At 37.9% G+C, this 21882-nt stretch overlaps 1 protein-coding gene across 1 annotated transcript in view; it reads right to left on the bottom strand.

Annotated features, from left to right (window-relative positions):
• Positions 1-21882, bottom strand: part of GABRB2 (gamma-aminobutyric acid type A receptor subunit beta2) — a 289414-nt gene that overhangs the window by 157434 nt on the left and 110098 nt on the right. The window contains exon 5 of the mRNA XM_070373042.1: positions 17921-18141. Within this exon, the coding sequence (XP_070229143.1) occupies positions 17921-18141 (221 nt within the window). The remainder of the gene's footprint in view (positions 1-17920; positions 18142-21882) is intronic.

Here is a 21882-nt window from a genome sequence, read left to right on the forward strand (position 1 = left end):
GATACACATAGCAAATTTAATAACAGCAACTAATCTTTACAGTTTAATATGTGCCAAGCACTTGACAAAATTCTTTACAAGTATTTGTCCAGATAATCCTGTCAGTAATTCTACAAGGTAGTTACTATAAATGTGGCTCAGCGGTAAAGAATCTGCCTGCCTCTGCAGGAGACCTGGATTCACTTCCTGGGTTGGGAAGATCTCGACAAGTGAAATGGCAACCCACTCCAGTATTCTTCCTGGGAAATCCCATGGACAGAGGAGCCTGGCAGGCTACAGTCCATGGGGTCACAAAGAGTCAGACACGACTTAGCAACTACACAGCAGCAGCAGCAGCAGGGACTATAAAGCCCTGTATTCCTCATGAGGGAGCTGAGGCTCAGAAAGATGGAGCGCACTTTGTCAGTGACAGAAGAAGGCCTTGTAACAGGCTGTCAGATTCCAAACCCATGCTCCAAACATGCCAGATGAAGCTAGATATGGTCTTTATCATGGTCTTTTCAGTAACTTCCCTTCATTGTCAGTATGCTACAGTCACTAAACTATAAAGTCCTAATTATTTTCTCTATTATTTCTACTGGGAGCAACACAACATGGAATTCGAATTTTCCTCCAAGGATTTATGACCATTTAGCATTTTCTTACTTTTTATTCTGTCCATAAGAGTGCAGATAATGAGCTACTTCTCAGAAGTAAAATAGCTTGAGCATTTCATAATATGGTGACTGTGATTTGAGTCATTAACCTATTACAGTGATTTGGCTTGCTTTATTTGCGACCTCAAGAATAAAGAGAGAGAAATGTGCTAGAAATCCACCCTTACCACCAACTTAGCAAATCAAGTAAACTTTTGTCAAAAGTCCTTTACCCTAAGAAATTTGCCAAAAGACCTTTAACCTAAGAGGTGATTTCTAGAGGCTAGATAATGTTTTATCTCCTTCATTTTTTTTTTCTACCTGTGGAGAATAAGGCTGACATAATTCTCTGTGAAATAAATCATTTTACTTGTTCCAGAAAATATATATAGATTTTCTTCCATGTACTCTGGGGTCTTTTGCGATAGTTTGGTAGACAATACTTGTCCAGTTGTTGGAAATTTAGTGATGTGGTTAATGGCTCAGTGCTCTTTCTGCTTTTCCTTCCAGGATGAGAGTATTGATGCTAGAGTGAAGAATCTCAGCAAGAGAGTATTTTAAATAATGGACATGAAAGTGTGTGTGTTACTTGGGTAATTCCTTCCTGGATTATCAAGTAAGAATGACGTTCTGAAAGCATGTGGACTCACAGGCAGTCTTTAGGGTCTCTGGGAACCACAGCAGCGATGTGGCCTTGGCCTCCTCACTTCTCTAAGGTTTTACATCTCTCACTAACTAAATGGAGACTTAATCAAATTTTATAGTGGTTGCTTTTCCCTGGTCTATAACTCTCTTGATTCTTCACAATATGGATGTGCAATTCTAAAATAGAAGAGAATTTCAAAACCCTCTACACCAACTCACAGACTGAAATGCATTACTGTTTATCCTTGAATTGGGGTGTTCAGAAAAGCAAAACAAAAATAACTTCTGCACTTAAAAGTTGCAAAGTAGAAATCCATTTAAGAATAAAGGATGAAAGGAGAGAGTGATATTAAATTATATCTGAGGAACATACTCTATGTCAAGTTGTAGGGGGACAGCTATACCAAAATCAATGTACAGGTCCTTACTGAGGAGTCCTATTAGAGACAGAGAGAGATACTCCTTTATTTGGAATGATGCCAATGAAATTCTCTCTAGAGGGGAGACAGATGACTCTTAGAAGTTCCTCTCAGGAGCTCTGGAAATTTAGGCTCTCCATTCTTCTTCAATCAACGTTTTCAGAATTGGCTTTTCCCAGAGTCTTTTGCATCCATCTTCTTGGAACAGAGTCTCTAGGAAGACTCTCTGGGAAGGTGCATGAGATCATGGGCTTTAAGTTCAGTACAGAGACTGGAAATTCATTAGAAAGTTACCTCCTTTCTCAAAGCCTGAGTCTCCTTCAACTATAAAATGGCAATGATGGGAGCATGCTTCACAGGATTAATATAAAAAAATTCAGGGCTTGACATTCAGAAAGTACTCAACAGAAAAAGGAACCCTCCTACATGGTTGATAGGAATGTAAATTGGTGCAGCCACTATGGAAAACACGATAGACAAACATTTCTCAAAAAGGTAAAAATAGTGTTGTTTTATGATCCAGTAACCTGACTCCTGGGCATATATCCAAATAAACCTATAATTCCAAAAGATACATGCACTCCTATGTTCATAGCAGCACTATATATAATAACCAAGACAAGGAAACAACCTAAATGTCCATCAACAGATGAGTGGATACAGAAGATTTGAAACACACACAATCACACTCATACACACACAATAACGGAATACTGCTCTGCCATAAAAGAGAATGAAATAATGCCACTTGAAGCAGCAGCAAAGATGGACCCAGACTTTATCATACCAAGGGAAGTAAAAAGAGAAAAATAAATATATGCTATCACTTATCTATGTAAAATATGACACAAATTAACTTATCTTTAAAACAGAAACAGACTCACAGGCAAAGAGAACACACCTGGGCTGACACAGGGGGAGGGAAGGACGGGGAGTTAGGGACTAGCAGATGCAGACTATTATACACAGAATGGATAAAGGACAAGTCCTACTGCACAGTACGAAGAACTATAGTCAATATCCAGTAATAAACCGCCATGGAAAGGAAGGAATGTATATGTACACACACATAAATAACTGAATACTTTTGCTGTACAGCAGAAATTAAGATAAAATTGTAAAGCAATTGTACTTCAATAAAATAAGTTTTGAAAAATGAATAAATTTGTATGATGAACAATAAAAGAAAGTACGCACTAAACTTTACTACTACTATCACCACTGCCACTACTTCTCAAGGGGATCTTCCCAACTCGAGATCAAACCCAGGTCTCCCACAGTGCAGGCAGATTCTTTACCAGCTGAGCCACTAGTGAAGCCCAAGAATACCAGAGTGGGTAGGCTATCCCTTCTCCAGCATTTCTATTTGCTTCATATGAAAAATGAAGAAAGCAGAAATGACTCCATTAAATCAAACCTGAACCAATGCTGACTGTTCTCACAACTAAAAGTTTTCTTTAATCACATTTGTTGTATCTTTTGTATTACCCTAATTTCATTAAAAAAAATATATATATATATACACACACACATATATATCTGTGTGTGTGTGTACACCAACATCGTTAATCCATCATAGTGTAAGCAAGTAAGTGTTAGTTGCTCAGCCGTGCCCGACTCTTTGCGACCCCCTGGACTGCCGCCCACCAGGCTCCTGTGTCCATGAGATTTTCCAAGCAAGAATACTGGAGTGTGTTGCCATTTCTTTCTCCAGGGGATCTTCCCTGACCCAGGGATCGAACCCAGATCTCCTGCCTTGCAGGCAGATTGTTAACCAACTGAGCTACAAGGGAAGGCCCCATGATAGTGTGGCCCCAGGTAAATAGCAGGGAGGGAACACAGCTCCACCCATCAACAGAAAATAGGATTAAAGATTTACTGAGCATGGCCCCGCCCATCAGAATAAGACCCAGTTTCCCACTCAGTCTATGCTACTGGAGATCAGTGGAGAAATAACTCCAGAAAGAATGAGGAAATGGAGTCAAAGCAAAAACAACATCCAGTTGTGGACCAGATTGGTGATGGAAGCAAGGTCCAATGCTGTAAAGAGCAATATTGCATAGGGACCTGGAATGTTAGGTCCATGAATCAAGGCAAATTGGAAGTGGTCAAATAGGAGATGGGACAAGTGAGCAAGGATATTTTAGGAATCAGTGAGCTAAAATGGACGGGAATGGGTGAATTTAACTCAGATGACCATTATATCTACTACTGTGAGCAAGAATCCCTTTAGAAGAAATGGAGTAGCCATCATAGTCAACAAAAGAGTCTGAAATGCAGTACTTGGATGCAATCTCAAAAATCACAGAATGATCTCTGTTCGTTTCCAAGGCAAACCATTCAGTAACACAGTAACCCAAGTCTATGCCCCGACCAGTAATGCTGAAGAAGCTGAAGTTGAATGGTTCTATGAAGACCTACAAGACCTTCTAGAACTAACACCCCAAAATATGTCTTTTTCCTTATAGGGGATGAAAAAGTAGGAAGTCAAGAAACACCTGAAGTAACAGGCAAATTTGGCCTTGGAGTACAGAATGAAGCAGGGCATGGCTAATAGAGTTTTGCCAAGAGAACACAGTGGTCATAGAAAACACCATCTTCTAACTACACAAGAGAAGACTCTAAACATGGACATGACCAGATGGTCAATATCAAAATAAGATTGATTATATTCTTTGCAAACAAAGATGGAGAAGCTCTACAGTCAGCAAAAACAAGACCAGGAGCTGACTGTAGTTCAGATCATGAACTTCTTATTGTCAAATTCAGACTTAAAATGAAGAAAGTAGGGAAAACCACTAGGCCATTCATGTATGACCTAAATCAAATCACTTACGATTATACAGTGGAAGTGAGAAATAGATTTAAGGGACTAGATCTGATAGACGGAGTGCCTGATGAACTATGGATGGAGGTTCATGACGCTGTACAGTAGACAGGGAATCCAGTTGGCCAGGAGAAATATCAATAACCTCAGATATGCAAGTGACACCACCCTTACGGCAGAAAGTGAAGAACTAAAGAGTCTCTTGATGAAAGTGAAAGAGGAGAGTGAAAAAGTTGGCTTAAAGCTCAACATTCAGAAAATTAAGATCATGGCATCTGTCCCACCGCTTCATGGCAAATAGATGGGCAAACAGTGGAAACAGTTTCAGACTTTATTTTGGGGGGCTTCAAAATCATTGCAGATGGTGACTGTAGCCATGAAATTAAAAGATGCTTACTCCTTGGAAGAAAAGTTATGAACAACCTAGACAGCATATTAAAAAGCAAAGACATTATTGTGTCAACAAAGGTCTGTCTAGTCAAGGCTATGGTTTTTCCAGTAGTCATGTATGGATGGGAGAGTTGGACCATAAAGAAGGCTGAGCACCGAAGAATTTATGCTTTTGAACTCTGGTGTTGGAGTAGACTCTTTCGAGTCTCTTGGACTGCAAAGAGATCCAACCAGTCCATCTGATAGGAAATCAGTCCTAAATATTCATTGCAAGGACTGATGTTGAAGCTGAAACTCCAATTCTTAGGCCACCTGATGTGAAAAACTGACTCATTTGAAAAGACCCTGATGCTAGGAAAGATTGAAGGCAGGAAGAGAAGGTGACAACAGAGGATGAGATGGTTGGATGGCATCACCGACTCAATGGACATGAGTCTGAGTAAACTCCAGGAGTTGGTGATGGACAGGGAGACCTGGAGTGCTGTAGTCCATGGGGTTGCAGGGAGTAAGACACAACTTAGCAACTGAACTGAACTGAACTGATAAATGGGTGGAAATGAAAGTCGCTCAGTTGTGTCCAACTCTTTGAGATCCCATGAGTTCTATAGTCCAAGGAATTCTCCTACGCCAGAATACTGGAGTGGGTAGCTTTTCCCTTCTTTCCATTCTCCAGGGAATCTTCCCAACCCAGGGATCGCACCCAGGTCTCCCGCATTGCAGGCATATTCTTTACAAGCTGAGCTACAAGGTAAGCCCAAGTATACTGGAATGGGTAGCCTATCTCTTCTCCAGTGGGTCTTTCTGACCCAGGAATTGAACCAGGGTCTCCTGCATTGCAGTCAGACTCTTTACCAACTGAGCTAATAGGGACATATACATATACCCACGCAAGCATATATATTATATAACAGCAACAATTTTAATCATCCACTAGGAAATACTTTTCTTTAAGAGAAAACAAAATAAAGGTTTGGTTTCTTTCCATATCCCTCTAATATTCCTGTGACCCAGAAGATTCACTCCTAGTGACATCAGGATCATGCTAGTGCTATGTACAGCCATGCTTATACAAGTACATTCACAAGCCAAGGAATGGCATGTCCTCATGGGTTTCTAGGCTTCTTCTCTGCAGACAAAGCCCATTTCAGTAACATCCAGTCCCCATTTTTGGGGCATCTGAAACAAGATACATATCTTTATTTGGAGCACAGCTGGTGTCTTCCCTGCTTTGCAACCCCTGGAGTCTCTGAACACACATCATTTCCACCACAGTCCTTTATATCTTCAGTTTTAGTTCTGTCACATTCAGCTCTCATTAGAGTGAAATCAATGGATATGAGGACAACTATGCACCCATTTCAATTTAGTTCAGTTCAATTGCTCAGTCATGTCCTTCTCTTTGTGACCCCATAGACTGCAGCACGCCAGGTCTCCCTGTCTATCACCAACTCCCAGAGTTTACTCAAACTCATGTCCATTGAGTCGGTGATGCCATCCAACCATCTCATCCTCTGTTGTCACCTTCTCTTCCTGCCTTCAATCTTTCCTAGCATCAGGGTCTTTTCAAATGAGTCAGTTCCTCACATCAGGTGGCCAAAGTATTGGAGTTTCAGCTTCAACATCAGTCCTTCCAATGAACATTCAGGACTGATTTCCTTTAGGATGGACTGGATGGATCTCCTTGCAGTCCAAGGGACTCTCAAGAGTCTTCTCCAACACCACAGTTCAAAAGCATCGATTCTTCTTTGCTCAGCTTTCTTTATAGTCCAACTCCCACATCCAAACATGACTACTGGAAAAACCATAGCCTTGACTAGACGGACCTTTGTTGGTAAAATAATGTCTCTGCTTTTTAATATGCTGTCTAGGTGGTCATAACTTTTCTTCTAAGGAGTAAGCATCTTTTAATTTCATGGCTGCAGTCACCATCTGCAGTGATTTTGGAGCCCCCAAAAATAAAGTCTGCAACTATTTACATTGTTTCTCCATCTATTTGCCATGAATTGATGAGACCAGATGCCATGATCTTAATTTTCTGAAAGTTGAGACTTAGGCCCACTTTTTCACTCTCCTCTTTCACTTTCATCAAGAGACTCTTTAGTTCCTCTTCACTTTCTGCCATAAGGGTGGTGTCATCTGCATATCTGAGGTTATTGATATTTCTCCCAGCAGTCTTGATTTCAGCTTGTGCTTCCTCCAGCCCATCGTTTCTCATTATGTACTCTGCATATAAGTTAAATATACATGGTGTCAATCAATATATGGCTTTGATGTACTCCTTTTTCTATTTGGAACCAGTGTGTTTTTCCATGTCCAGTTCTAGATGTTGCTTCCTGACCTGCATACAGATTTCTCAAGAGGCAGGTCAGGTGGTCTACTGGAGAAGGGAATGGCAAACCACTTCAGTATTCCTGCCTCGAGAACCCCATGAACAGTATGAAAAAGCAAAAAGATAGGACACTGAAAGATTAACTCCCCAGGTCGGTACGTGACCAATATGCTACTGGAGATTAGTGGAGAAATAACTTAAGAAAGAATGAAGGGATGGAGCCAAAGCCAAAACACCACCCAGTTGGGGATGTGACTGGTGATGAAAGTAAGTTCCTATGCTGTAAAGAGCAATATTGCATAGGAACTGGGAATGTTAAGTTCATGAATTAGCGCAAATTGGAACTGATCAAATAGGAGATGGCAAGAGTGAACATGGACATTTTAGGAATCATCGAACTAAAATGGACTGGAATGGGTGAATTTAACTCAGATGACCATTATATCTACTACTGTGGGCAAGAATCCCTTAGAAGTAATGAATTAGCCATCACAGTCAACAAGAGAGTCTGAAATGCAGTACTTGGATGCAGTCTAAAAACGACAGAATGATTTCTGTTCATTTTCAAGGCAAACCATTCAAGATGACGGTAATCCAAGTCTATGCCCCGACAAGTAATGCTGAAGAAGGTGAAGTTGAACGGTTGTATGAAGACCTACAAGACCTTCTAGAATTAATACCCAAAAAAGATGTCCTTTTCATTATAGGGGACTGGAATGCAAAAGTAGGAAGTCAATGGACCCATCTAACTGGTAGCTAATGAGACTTGCTGATTACAGGAATGTGATGAGTCAGTAATATTTGAGAAGAAGTTGGACAGATTTTCTTTTCCTCTTTAAATGTTATCTAAAAATCAGCAAAATACAGCAGCAAAAAGAGTCCTGGATGATTTCCCAGGACTGCTAAATACACACTGCCTCAAGTATATATTTCTAAGGTCTAAAGAATGGTGTAATTCTGATTCTGTTATTTTTGGTTTGGATTTTACTTATTAATATTTGCTGACATCAGTCAGACTAAGATGGCTGCAAATCATGACTAAATGACTGCAAATGACTCCAGCAACAGCAGGAACAATAACAAGTGCTGGATTAGGAGTCAGGGAATTGAGATCAGCTTCGTGCTTTGCCATCAATTGTCTGTGTGACATTCGGCCCCATCACCTCCCTCTCTGAGCCTCTCTCTTCTTAGAGGGTGAACTTGAAGATGAGAGAAATTACTTCTAAAAAAATTCACCTTTAATATAAATAATTTTATTTATACGGAAAATGATGGTCAAGAAATTTCTTTTAAAAATTAATTACAGGGACTCCCCTAGTGGTCCAGTGGTTAAGACTGTGAGCATCCAATGTAAGGGGCACAAGTTCACTCCTGGTCAGGAAAACTAAGTTCCCACATCCCACATGCTCCAAAATCACTGCGGATGGTGACTGCAACCATGGAATTAAAAGACACTTGCTCCTTGGAAGAAAAGCTATGACAAAACTAGACAGTATATTCAAAAGCTGAGGCATCACAAAGATCCATCTAGTCAAAACTGGTTTTTCCAGTAGTCATGTACAGATGTTAGAGCTGGACAATAAAGAAGGTAAAGCACCAAATAATTGATATTTTCGAACTACGGTGCTGGAAAAGACCCTTGAGAGTATCACGGACAGCAAGGAGATCATACCAGTCAGTACTAAAGGAAACCAACCATGAATAATCATTGGAAAAACACATTGAAACTGAAGCTCCAATACTTTGGCCACCTGATGCAAAGAGCTGACTTACTGGAAAAGACCCTCATGATGGGAAAGACTGAGGATGAGAAGAACGGGGCAACAGAGGATAAGATAGTTGGATGGCATCACTGACTCAGTGGACATGAGTTTGAGCAAGCTCCAGTAGTTGGTGATGGACAGGGAAGCCTGGTGTGCTGCAGTTCACGGGGTCTCAAAGAGTCGGATACAACTTAGCACATGAACAACAACACAACAAGCCATTGTTGTTGTGTTCAGTCACGTCCAACTCCCCACAACCCCATGAACTGCAGCCCACCAGGCTCCTCTGTCTGTGGAATTTTCCAGGCAAGAATATTGGAGTGGGTTGCCATTCCTAGGTTGGGTTGCCTAGTGGGTTGCATCTTCTTGACCTAGGGATCGAATCTGCATCTCTTGTGTTTCCTCTACTGGCAGGCAGATTCTTTACCACTGAGCCAACTGGGAAGCCCAACATGCCATATGCATGAACAAAAAAAAAAAAAAAAAAGGCTTTAATTTTTTTTAATTAAAAAAAATTAAATTCAGCTCTTAGGGTGGATGTATGCTTTTCTTCCCATAGAGGTAGAGGTAGATTAAGGCAATTTTTTTCCTACTTAGAAGACTGATAAATCTAGAGTACAGGGTCTCACATCCTGGCCAAAAGAACCCATATTCTTACTAAAAATCTCTGTTATTCTTCTTGACAAAATGCATTCACTCAGTATATCTATGAAAATGAATTAAACCAATTAGGAAATCAAGTAAACAATTGATATATTAATGTTTAGTATACTATATTTCAGTATGAGATGGCTATTCAGTTATTCACTTGCCTAATATCTTGTGGTAAAGCTTTAGGAGTAGAGGGAGAAGATAAAATTAATAAACCTTGCCTGTCTAAATCCATTACAGGCTAACATTATCCTTTGCCATTTTCCCAATGACAGAACATACATAGCAGGAGGTGGTTGAATTACCTTCTGCTTCCTGCTGAATCTTTCTTTAAGAATGTGAACCTTTAATCAGAAGTGACATGTTTCTGACCTAATGTTACATATGGGAGGTGTATAGACATATGAAGTCAAGGGCTCCTCCCTCATTCCAAAAGACAAACAGCTATTTTTAGATGGGTCAGAAGAGTAAGAAAGTCAGTCCTTCCATAAGAACTGTCCTAATCTGTATCAGTACATCCCCTGAGCCATTTATTTAAACAATGATACCACAAGATACAGCAGCACAAGTTAAACATTATAAATTGTGTTGGAAAAAGCTTTGCTTGTCATTAAAATAGTGAGTAAATTTGAAATAGTCCTTCATTTTATAGCAACAACCACATATGTCACCTTATATCAAAACCACAAACCATATCCTATATTGGATAAAGAAATATATCCCAGATGTGTCTTATAATGGTTAAATAATGATAGTCAGCAGAGCTTTATTGACATGATAATCATTTCTATAGAAAAATTATTCATTGTTAAAGAAAAAATAAGGTCACAAAGTCATATGTATAATATGAATCTGTTTTATGATAAACTACCTATAGGCTTTTAATGAGAAAAATATCTAGAAGAGTATGAAGCAAGGTACAGGTATGATTAACTCTGGGTGGTAGAATTAAGGGTTCAAAATTTGTTTAACAATAATTATGTAACATTGTATAACAGGAAATGGGTTTTGTTTTGTTTTTTGTTGAACAGTTTTAACAATGTGCTAAAAATGCTTAAGATATAATGTTAATGACTTAGCATAAATAATATGCAGTCCAATTGGGATTCAGATTTCAAATTTTAATAAATATATACATTTTTACATTCACAAAAAATGCCATTAGTGTATAATTCAGGTTTTCTTGTATACCTGAATGCACTGATTTTGTGTTTGCTTTCTTAATGAATCAGGAGATTTTTTTCAAGATGATAACTATGATTGCTAAAGCACATCAGTATCACTTAAAATACTGCTTTATATAAAGTAACATGGGAGTCTTAAAGTATGTATAGATTACAAGATCACACGTATTAAGATTTGAGGAGCTAAAATAAAATTTAGAAATAATTTAAAGGAATGATTATAAGAACCACTAAATAAGCCTGGCACGCTGCAGTCTATAGGGGTGGCAAAGAGTTAGACACGACTGAGCAACCGAACTGAAACCTAAGATTAGAATGCAGATCTCCTGATTCTCTGATCAGAGTAATTATTCATTAGATTTCTGAAATCTAGTAAATGACTTCTATTTTAAATAAATATTAAGTTGGTGCAAAAGTAATTTCAATTTTACATTGTTGAACTTTGCCATTTCATACTAGAATACATTATTAAATAAATGTGGTTATGTTATACATCATTTTAATGTGCATGTCATGCTTTATTTTTTTTAGTAGAGTTATTATTTGCTGTTTACAAGTATTTTAGACTATGGAAATGATGCTAGAAGAAAAGCAAATTTGAACTATTTTCTTACCCAGCTTCATAATGGATCATAAGGCAATGGAGACAACTCTCAGTATCAACCAGCATTTGGCCCAGAAACTGCTAATGAACACACAGTGCAGTTCAAGAACTTTACAAAGGAGACTAGAACGTTGAAGATGAGAAGCACAGTGACTGGCCATCAGAAGTTGACAATGACCAACTGAGAATATCTTCAATGCTGATTCTCTTACAACTACACAAAAAGTTGCCCAAGAACTCAATATTAACCATTCTAGAATCATTAGACATTTGAAGCAAACTGGAAATGCTTGATAAGAGGATACCTCATGAGCTGATCTCAAGTCAAAAAAATTGTTGTTTTGAAGTGTCATCTTCTCTTATTTTATGCAACAACAGTGAGCCACTTCTTGATCTGATTGTGATGTGCAATAAAAAGTGGATTTTCTATGACAACCAGCAATGACCAGCTCAGTGGTTGGACCAAGAAGAAGCTCCAAAGCATTTCCCACAGTCAAAATAGCACCAAAACAGGATCATGGACACTGTTTGGTGGTCTGCTGCCTGTCTGATCCCCTATAGCTTTCTGAATTCCTGTGAAACCATTACATCTGAGAAGTATGCTCAGCACATCAATGAGATGCACCAAAAGCTGCAACACCTGCAGCTAGCATCGGTCAACAGAAAGGGCCCTATTCCTTTCCACAACAGTGCCTGACCACGTGTCGTTCAAAAGTTGAAAAAACTGGGTTACAAAGTTTTACCTCATCTGCCGTATTCGCCTGACGTCTAGCCAACTGACTACCACTTTTTCAGGCATCTCAACAACATTTTGCAGGGAAAATACTTCCATATCCAACAGGAGGCAGAAAATGCTTTCCAAGAGTTCAACAAATCCTGAAACATGGATTTTTATGTTACAGGAATAAACAAACTTATTTCTCATTGGCAAAAAAGCATTGATTGTAATGGTTCCTATTTTGATTAATAAAGATGTATTTAAGTCTAGTTATAATGACTTAAAATTCAGGGTCCAGAATCATAATTACTTTTGCACCAACCTAGTAACAGTCTAAATTACACCTATGTAACATTCTTTATGAAGTGATGTCAACATCAGATTAATCTGATTTTCACTTGCTTTAGTTGGACTCATCAGCAGAAATTCTGTATTTTCTATGCCATTTTTCCTTGAAGTGTTCTGAAAATAATTTGATTAGGCAAATTTTATCTTGGTATTAAATACAATTAATCTATTGAAATATTTGCTTTATAAATTGCTAGGAATTCTTTTGCCTAGACAGTGAAAAGTCTGTTGTCACTACTTCTACAGCTGGGCTAATCCCAAGAAAATATTCTTCTTATCTCCAGCCATATCTCTTAAAGAAATATATAAATAGTATCATAAAAGAAAGGAGGTATTTTATTTTATGATCACACTGGCATAACTGAGTTATCAACTAGCCAAGAATGAAGGTATGAATCTTTACTTAAGGATATTGTTACTCTTTAGTCATAAACTATAAACTTGGACTTGAAAAATAACATTACTCATCACTTTTCTACTTTCAATAACGTTTAAAAAACAGATGCTTGATAAGACATGATGAGAATAAAAAGAAAGGCCTGGTTTAAGAGAAAATATACAATGCTTAATTACATGAAAATTAGAGTGCATGCCACAAACGAGACACTGGGCCTGTGGCTACAGGACACTTTTTAAAGGCTGTCATGACCACGTTGGTCTCAAGCCAGGCACCTAGCCTCCTTTTTCTTCATCTCAGGCTGCCAAAGCAATGGCTGGAGATAATTGGCTCCACTGTAGCTTTTTGATCTCAAATGGTTTGACAATCCTCTTAGTATTTTAGTAGTTCCCTTTTTCATATTAGACATGTCTGACCTAGACCTTTCCCATTCTCTGCAACTGACTTCCTCATTTCTGCTCCTCTTGTTCTTTTTGTTCAAGATAAAGGAGTGTCTTCAAAGAATCATGGAAAGATACCTGGGGTAAAATTCTACAATATAAAACTACTGCCTTGATAGCTAAAGCTTTCTCTGTTCTAGCCTTTTGTTTATTTATCAAATATCCACAGCATTCATTTCTTTATCAAATATTAAGTAACATGGCATACTTATTATCTACAAATTACTATGCTACTCCAAATATTTAACTTCATTTTCCAGCCTGATGTCATAATATCATTTTTTTTAATATTTATTAATCTCATTTGATTCAGAAGATGACTGGGTTATTAAAATGACATTATTTATCCCCCACCTTCTTTATTTATGAGGAAATTAAAATCTGAAGATGCTTAAGGCTAAATAAGAGGTCAAAGACAAAAGCCCAAGCTAAAACACAAATTCTATTGCCATAATACTTTGTTAAGGAAATTGGTTGCACTGAGCAATTGTGTCTCTGCACAGCATCAGAACTCTGTGCTTCTAAAATGATAATCAACCTGAAGAGTAACGGAATGACAGAGTAAGCTGCTCATCCATTCTTTTGGCAATGGGGAAACAAAAATCCAATAAGAATAAAAAAATGTTAATGGCCAACCTACAAAAACAGCAATAACAACAACAATCAGGGCTTTCCCGGGGACTCAGACAGTAAAGAATCTGCCTGCAACATAGAAGACCTGGGTTTGATCCCTGGATCGGAAAGATCACAGCCTGGTTGTCTGGAATCAAGGACCCTACCCACTGAGTACACATCCTCTAAGGTGAGATGACCTTGTTTTCACACACAGCTACTAAAAATACATGTCACATACAGGTAATTCTCTACTTCTAAGAGATGAGAAATACCATTTTCTGGCTGCAGACTTCTAAATCTTGAGTGCTATTTCCTAGATAATAGAACCAGAGATGCCAAGGCCATTTTTCTTTTCCAAATTTTATCACGAAAAATTTCAAACCTGAACACAATTTGAAAGAACAGCATGACAAACACCTGTATGAAAGTGAAACTGAAAGTTGCTCAGCTGTGTCTGACTCTCTGTGACCCCATGGACAACACAGTCCATGGAATTCTCCAGACTAGAATACTAGAATGGGTAGCCTTTCCCTTCTTCAGGGGATCTTCCCAACCCAGGAATTGAACCCAGGTCTCCCACATTGCAGGTGGATTCTTTACCAGCTGAACCACCAGGGAAGCCCAAGCACCTGTATATCCACCATGAAATTAAACAAACATTAATATTCTTTATACTATATTATCTTCAATATATTTTAATACCTAAAAATTTCACTAAGGAAACTTTACAAGAGGCATACTCAGATCCTCTGAATGACTTCAGTGACTTCCCCTCTAGTCCCCTCACCCTCGCCAATTTTTGTACATCTCAACAGAAGAAACACATAAATCCTTAAAGGATTTTATCTTGAACATGCATGACATTCAGCCCAGAGGATTTGTTCTACCCAATTTCCTCATCACTGCCTTGATATTTAAAGCCTTCCTTCTACCAGTTTTCTATATCTAGGTTCCCTTTCAGCTCTCCTTATTCCAACTGATGAACCTTGCCTTTATTGATTTCTTTACAATGATATTTTCTATGCCCCAAGATTCCACACACCAAAAATCATCCCTTTGTAAACTGGGATTGGTGTGAATCTCAGAACCTAAACGTGAACCTTCCACAGATGACTCAGGACCATAGTTCTTTAGGGACTTATTGTATTAATCAGAACAAAGTCTGTATCTGTGGATCAATGCAAGCTATTCCCATCTCACTTATTCTTTACCTTCCTTTTTTTCCTTTGCATGCTCTCAGGTGATTTCTACTATTCTTTACTTCCACTTGCAAGTACCTAAGGAGTAGGACAGAATGATAATAAAGAGCAACATCTTTGTATTCAAACAATCATGCTCTCCTGGGCAGGAGCTGTGTAACTTGGTATACAAGTTCCAGAGCTTCTTCATGTAAGAAGGAAAAAACAATCAGCCAACAAACCAACAGTGCCCACTTTGTAGGAATTAAAGTTAATATTAAATGAGATTATATAAGGAATGTTCTGGCACAGTGCCAAGTACAGGCTAAATCCTTTAATGAGTACTAACTACTAATATTAATACTATTACTATTCTAAATGCTGTTGGAAGTCAGTCACTACTGAACATAGATACAAGTTAAATTTTTTAGCAAACTAAGGACTGAAGTCAGGGTGTAGAACGACTGAGGTCAGGGGGTAGGTAAGTAGCAGGAGGAATTAAGCAGATCTGAATCAACCCAGCAGTAGTGATTTTAATTGAGTTCCTTTCACTTATTTATTGAAAAAATGAAACTTCTGCTGTTAAAAAGGGATATCCAGCCTGCATCAAATTTCAGCCATGAAATAAATTGTTCTATCAGCTGAAAACTGGAAAGAGATATATACAAATTTCCTGAAAAACCTCTTACCAATTTCATATTCACAACTAACTATACAATTGATAGAACAATCACAATCTATGAGCCTTCTTCAAGTAGAAATGTTAATTTTATGGACATCAGATGTGTTCAGGAACTTGCATATATTGTTGACAGTCCTTGCTGGAAGCAGGGCTGAGAGAGTGATGATTTACAGCAGTGGCATCCAGTTGGTCTTGATAAGAATGAACAGCCACCACCTTTTTTGTCTGATTATTGGCTTAGTGCCTTAAAGAAGCCATATTTATCACCTGTGCTGGCCCCCTCTTTCCCTCTCAATTGTACAGACGTTCTGATTGCTGATTTTTCCCACCCATTCAACTTTGAATATGCGCATTCAGAATTCATTGACAATCTTCATTTAGTTTACTTATAGTGTAGGCGCTTTGTCAATGCGGGGTATAACAGAGAACATAACTGGTTCTCTGTTCTAAATGTGGGTATCGTCAGGAAAAACGAAGAGGGCAAGATGATTTCTACATGATTGCTGTGAAGATCTGCTGGGCAAATGCATCCAGCACTGGGTCAGATGCTTTGCCAAAACTTGCCACCCCCTGCTGAATTAGTAACTTATTTCTGTGCCTCTCTCTGCCTTCTTCAGGATTCTGACTTCTCTCAAACATGTGAATTACAACCTCCACTGCCCGTGTGATCACCATCTTATCAAGGTCTTTGTGTTGCCTTATGTTTTGTAATGGATTCCAATAAGACAATTATTTCCATAAGTCCATTCAAATGCCACCACTTTGGTGGAGTCTGCAGACACTGCCAGTTAACTTGTTTTATTTTTCCTCTGTTTCCCTTTTTCCATAAGGCTTGTATGTGAGCAGTGCCTGTATCCGATGCATCTCTTTACTTTCAAAGGCTGATGGAGTACAAACATGCTCTCTCTTTGCTTCACTCTCTCCCTCCCTTGATAAACAAATACTATTCTCTCTACAAACAGGATAAACAAAGAAGCTGGCTTATAAGGATCTAAGACAATGAACCAATCAGGACGCTGAATACAGCAGATAATGAAAATGAGATGTAATAGACAGGAACAATGCCAGAGAGAGAGGCATCCTAGGCTAACAGTTATGAGCTCTGGCTCTGAACTTAGAACAGGACTGGGATCCCATTTTCACTGTTTACTTCTCTGTGATCTTAGACAAGCTATACCAGCCTTCATTTGAAATAAAGACCGTAACAGTTTTAACTTATGAGGTTGTTGCAAGTCATCATAACTGTAATAACACATGGAGTGTACTAACTAATGTCTGACCCCTGACAAGTTTGTTCAATAAATGAATAACAATATTGTTATTATCATCATTATTGTGATAAAGTCATCAAGTGTTCATGTAAAACAGAATACATCAGACACATTGAACATTACAAAATATCATTTTTTTCCCCAATAATGCAGAGGAATTCTTTACCCTGAGATGTTTTCAAAGTAAGACAGGTATCTTTTTTCTTCATCATTTTCCAGGAAAATAAACTTGTGTTGTAGAAGAAACTCATATTTCACAACTTATCCACCAAAGAGAGCAGAGCATTGCAATCCTTTTCTGCTATAAAAGTGCATTTAATAGTGTCAATTCACTATTAACAAACATGAGATGATGGCTTTATTTATTTGCAAGTCTGATTACTCCTTGGAGGTGAGAGGACACAGAAAGCCTTCGTGTCCTTAGAAGGCCAGACTCAGTTCACAGAGCTCAGAAACAATTCAGGAAACAGAGCATCTGCCACATTCAAATAAGTATTGGGCATTCATAACTTTTTTCCACTTTAAAGAAACCCCATGTGTAAGCTATTTTAATATTGCTTATCCCTACCTCTTAAAGAAAGCAGCTTTAGGATCAGCAGCTGATATTGGAAGATAATTCAGAAAAAAACTTAGGCTTAGCTGGGGATAAGTCCCTTTGTAAACATGCTACCCTAAGCTCTCAGATGTCTATTGAATAGGAGGTTTAACTGCTTATCAGCAGAATTAAAGGAGGACTCAGGAAAATAGCACAATATTCCCCTTCAATAAAGAGCAGAAAGTATTGTGCTCAGGAAAAGTTCAATTTTGAAACGGTCACTACAGACCTGAGGCCATAAAGGACTGTCCCATCTGGATGCAGGCGGATCATACGGTTCTTGACGGTCACTCCATGCACAAATGACTTCTTATCGTTCAAGAAGTAAGTATCAGGCACCCATAGTTGGTCTGCCACTCTGTTGTCCAGAGTCAAGTTTAAAGGTATTACGTTATAGGACAGCCTCTTATCTCTCCAAGCTTGCTGAAAGTACATTGTCAAGGTATAATCCTGTGAAATTGAGAAGATAAAAAAAAAAAAAAAAAAAAAAAATTTGGTTATTTTGTACCTAAATGGAATTGGGAGATAAGCAAACACTTGAGTATTCACAAGAAAATATATCCAACCAAATACTATAAACATATACTATTTACAAATTCAGTTCAGTTCAGTCACTCAGTCATGTCTGAATCTGCAACCTCATGGACTGCAGCACGTCATGCTTCCCTGCCCATCATCAACTCACGGAACTTGCTCAAACTTGTGTCATTCACATATTGGCAAATATTAATTTACTAAATCCATTCTAACTCAGCCCATACTATGCACTGGGCACCACAATAAGTACAAAAGTGAAGAGAGCACATTCTTTTGAAATTTGCTATATATTACTCAGGAAAAGAGCTTCCCTTGTGGCTTAACTGGTAAAGGATCTGTCTGCAATGAGGGAGACCTGGGTTTGATCCCTGGGTTGGGAAGATCCCCTAGAGAAAGAAAAGGTTCCCCACTCCAGTATTCTTGTCTGGAGAATTCTATACAGTCCATGGGGTTGCAAAGAGTCAGACATGACTCTGAGTGACTTTCACTCACTCAGGAAGAAAGATGGTAAGGAATAATTATTTAGTTAGTAATTTGTCTTTCTAAAAGAGGGTACTCAGGATTGCTTTAGGTGGGAAATAAATACAATTGCAAAAAATGGTCAATTAATTACAGTAGTAATTATACGAGTTTATATGAAAATCTGTATCTGTCTAATCAAGGTGCACTTCCTACTGGAGGTATCATTTATATTGAGACATTGCAAATACCTTTCTACCTATCAAACAATATAAGTTCAGTTAGTATTTCACTCAGTTCAGTTCAGTTCAGTGGCTCAGTCGTGTCCGACTTTTTGCGACCCCATGAATCACAGCACACCACGCCTCCCTGTCCATCACCAACTACCGGAGTTCACTCAAACTCACGTCCATTGAGTCGGTGATGCCATCCAGCCATCTCATCCTCTGTCGTCCCCTAATTTTAGAAATTCTGGATCATCAGACGAGTCTCCTTACTTTGGAGAAACAGTGGTTGTTATAAATTGAGCACTGGAGTCCCAGGCTCCAGAATTTCCTAACTATTTCTAGGACATAAATTTACATAACTTCTTTTACTTCAGTTCCATTAACTATAAATGGGGCTTTTAATATATCTTTGATCTATCAAAAGATTATTATGACAATTAAATGTGTAACTCAAATGTAATCTATGAACTACAGAAAGCTATATATTATGAATAAAGGACTTACATACATCTCGTGACGTGTTTTCTCCCTTAGCGGCTCATGGCTTCAGTGTAATTGCTCTCTCACCCTCATTTGAATGACTAAATGAAGGACTAAGTATTCATTTGAAAAGGATAATTACCATTCTATTTTAAAATCAGTTCACAATGCCCTACTTGAGGGCTTAAAAAAACACAAAACTAGAATCAAGTATTAATCATCTCTGCAACCTCAAAGCCAGCACAGTCCTAGGGCACAAATAATGAATGAATGAATGAATCAATGTTCAATAAACTAAGTCTATTGGATTTCTGCACATACCTGATTACTCTTTTGGATAAAATACACACTTCAATCTCTGTGAAGTCCCTGAGTTTCTCCAACCCTTGCTGAGATTTCTACATGCTAATATGGCTATTGAATTTTAGAATATGACTTACAAGGTATTACCTGATAAAAGCATTAAAGAGTTTCATAGGAAAAGTATAATCCTCTGGCAAAAAATTTAAATATTTTTCCTGGTTTCACAAACATACACATTTTTATCTCATTTAGGAGTCAGTATGGAGCTGACTTCTGAACGAGAAGTACCGAATCAAATTAATATTCTAACAGAAGAATATTAATATCATAAAAGGAGTCAGGCAATACTGAATGACTAACACCCCTACACAAAAGATATGCCACCAACTCAATGAACATGAATTTGAGCAAACTCTGGGAGATAGTGAGGGACAGAGAAGCCAGGGTGCAGTCCATGGTATCGCAGAGTCGGACACGATCTAGAGACTGAACAACAAAAGTATATTAAATAATTGTAGGTGAAATTTTCTTCAGTGTGTTACTTTAGTCAGTGCTTTGAACTGTTTCATCACACTCTAATTCTTAATAAAGAATTAGTCTGAGTATCTCTAGCATAGCATCTTGATTTATAATAAAAGCAAAGTTGAAGATATGAATTATATAACTAGAGAACAGAAAATGGATCAGACACATTTTTATACATCTCTGTGTAAAAAATGGCCTAAAAACTTGGCCATAAATAAAACAAACAATTTATGGTGTGCTCGAGAGAACACACTTAGTGATTTCTAATTCTTAGACATAAAATGGAAAATTTGATTATTATCTCTATTAGAAGATAAAGGTACATAAGCCCTCTAAAGATTTAGGGGAGATAACACAGTTTGGAAGGTGCTGGGGTTTATCAGTCAGCTGAGATGTGTTAGGACACAGGAAATTGTATTTTCTTTGGGGCTAAATAAATGGTGATATTGTGAGATCTTGAGTCATATGCTAACTCCTGTTATTTGTCAGCAGGGCAATGCCTGCTAAGAAATGCTCCCAGACAGACCCTGGTGATTCTGCTAACTGTCACATCAATTTTCATTTATTTTAGTTTTAAATGACACATTAAGACACTGTCAAGAAAAGAAGAAGTTCCTGAATCAAAATAAATGCTATTGGACATAGAAGGAAGGAAAGGTTCTATGTTTTATGCTTTCTCTCCCGGGTCCTCATGCCCCTAGAATGAATGCTCTGAGCTTTCATGTAGAAAACATACTCTTTACACCCATCCAACAAGGCTGCTTTCAGGAAGTTGTCTCAGAGTTGGTTCACTCAAAATGAAAAAAAAAAAAAAGTAAATCACTTCTGGGTGCTCCATAGTTCATGGCATCACCATGCAAGAAGGACTCAGATAATCATAATCAAAACTAAAACCAATGAACTTTCAATGCCAAACAAAATGGAGTATGCCTACTACAAGCTCTCTTTCCCACTAATCACAACTAACCATCCTGGAAAGAATTAAAAAGCTACTACCTAAGGACGGTGCAAAATAAAATCTAGTAGGCAGACTGGCAGAGAATCAAAATGTGAAGAAAACCTGTTACAATGGTGAGTTTCTTATTTGTTTTGTTTTTTCTTCCTTTTATCTTCTTAAAGTAATACACACTCACACAAACACAGCCAAAGTATAAATAAATGGAGAGATACACCAAGTTCCTGGATTTGAAGAAATGAGCATTTTTAAGATGTCAATTCTTCTCAAATTGCTCTATAGATGAAATTTAATCTCAATTAATATTTGAGTAGGATTTCTGTAGATACGCTGATTCTAAAATTTATATGGCAAACAAAGGAATAAGAATAAGCAAAACAGTTTCAAAGGAAAAGAATAAAATTGGAGGATTCACACTATCTGATTTCTAGACCTACTAGGAAACTACATTAAGACAGTATGACAATGGAGTAATGATAGAAACACAGATCAATAAAACAGTAGAATCTACAAAGAAACCCACATAAATATACTCAAAGATTTCTGAAGAAGGTAAAATGGTAGTAGATTTGAGAAGACATAAAATTTTCAGCAAATAATGTGAATCAACTGGAGCATGCAAATGTAAATAAATGATTAAATCAGCAAATAAACAAGGAAACACGTAAGCAAGATAGATGTCTAAGATCTCGCTTCTGAGTATGA

The sequence above is a fragment of the Bos mutus genome, chromosome 7 (genome assembly GCF_027580195.1).
Source record: "Bos mutus isolate GX-2022 chromosome 7, NWIPB_WYAK_1.1, whole genome shotgun sequence".
NCBI classification, from domain to species: Eukaryota; Metazoa; Chordata; class Mammalia; order Artiodactyla; family Bovidae; genus Bos; species Bos mutus.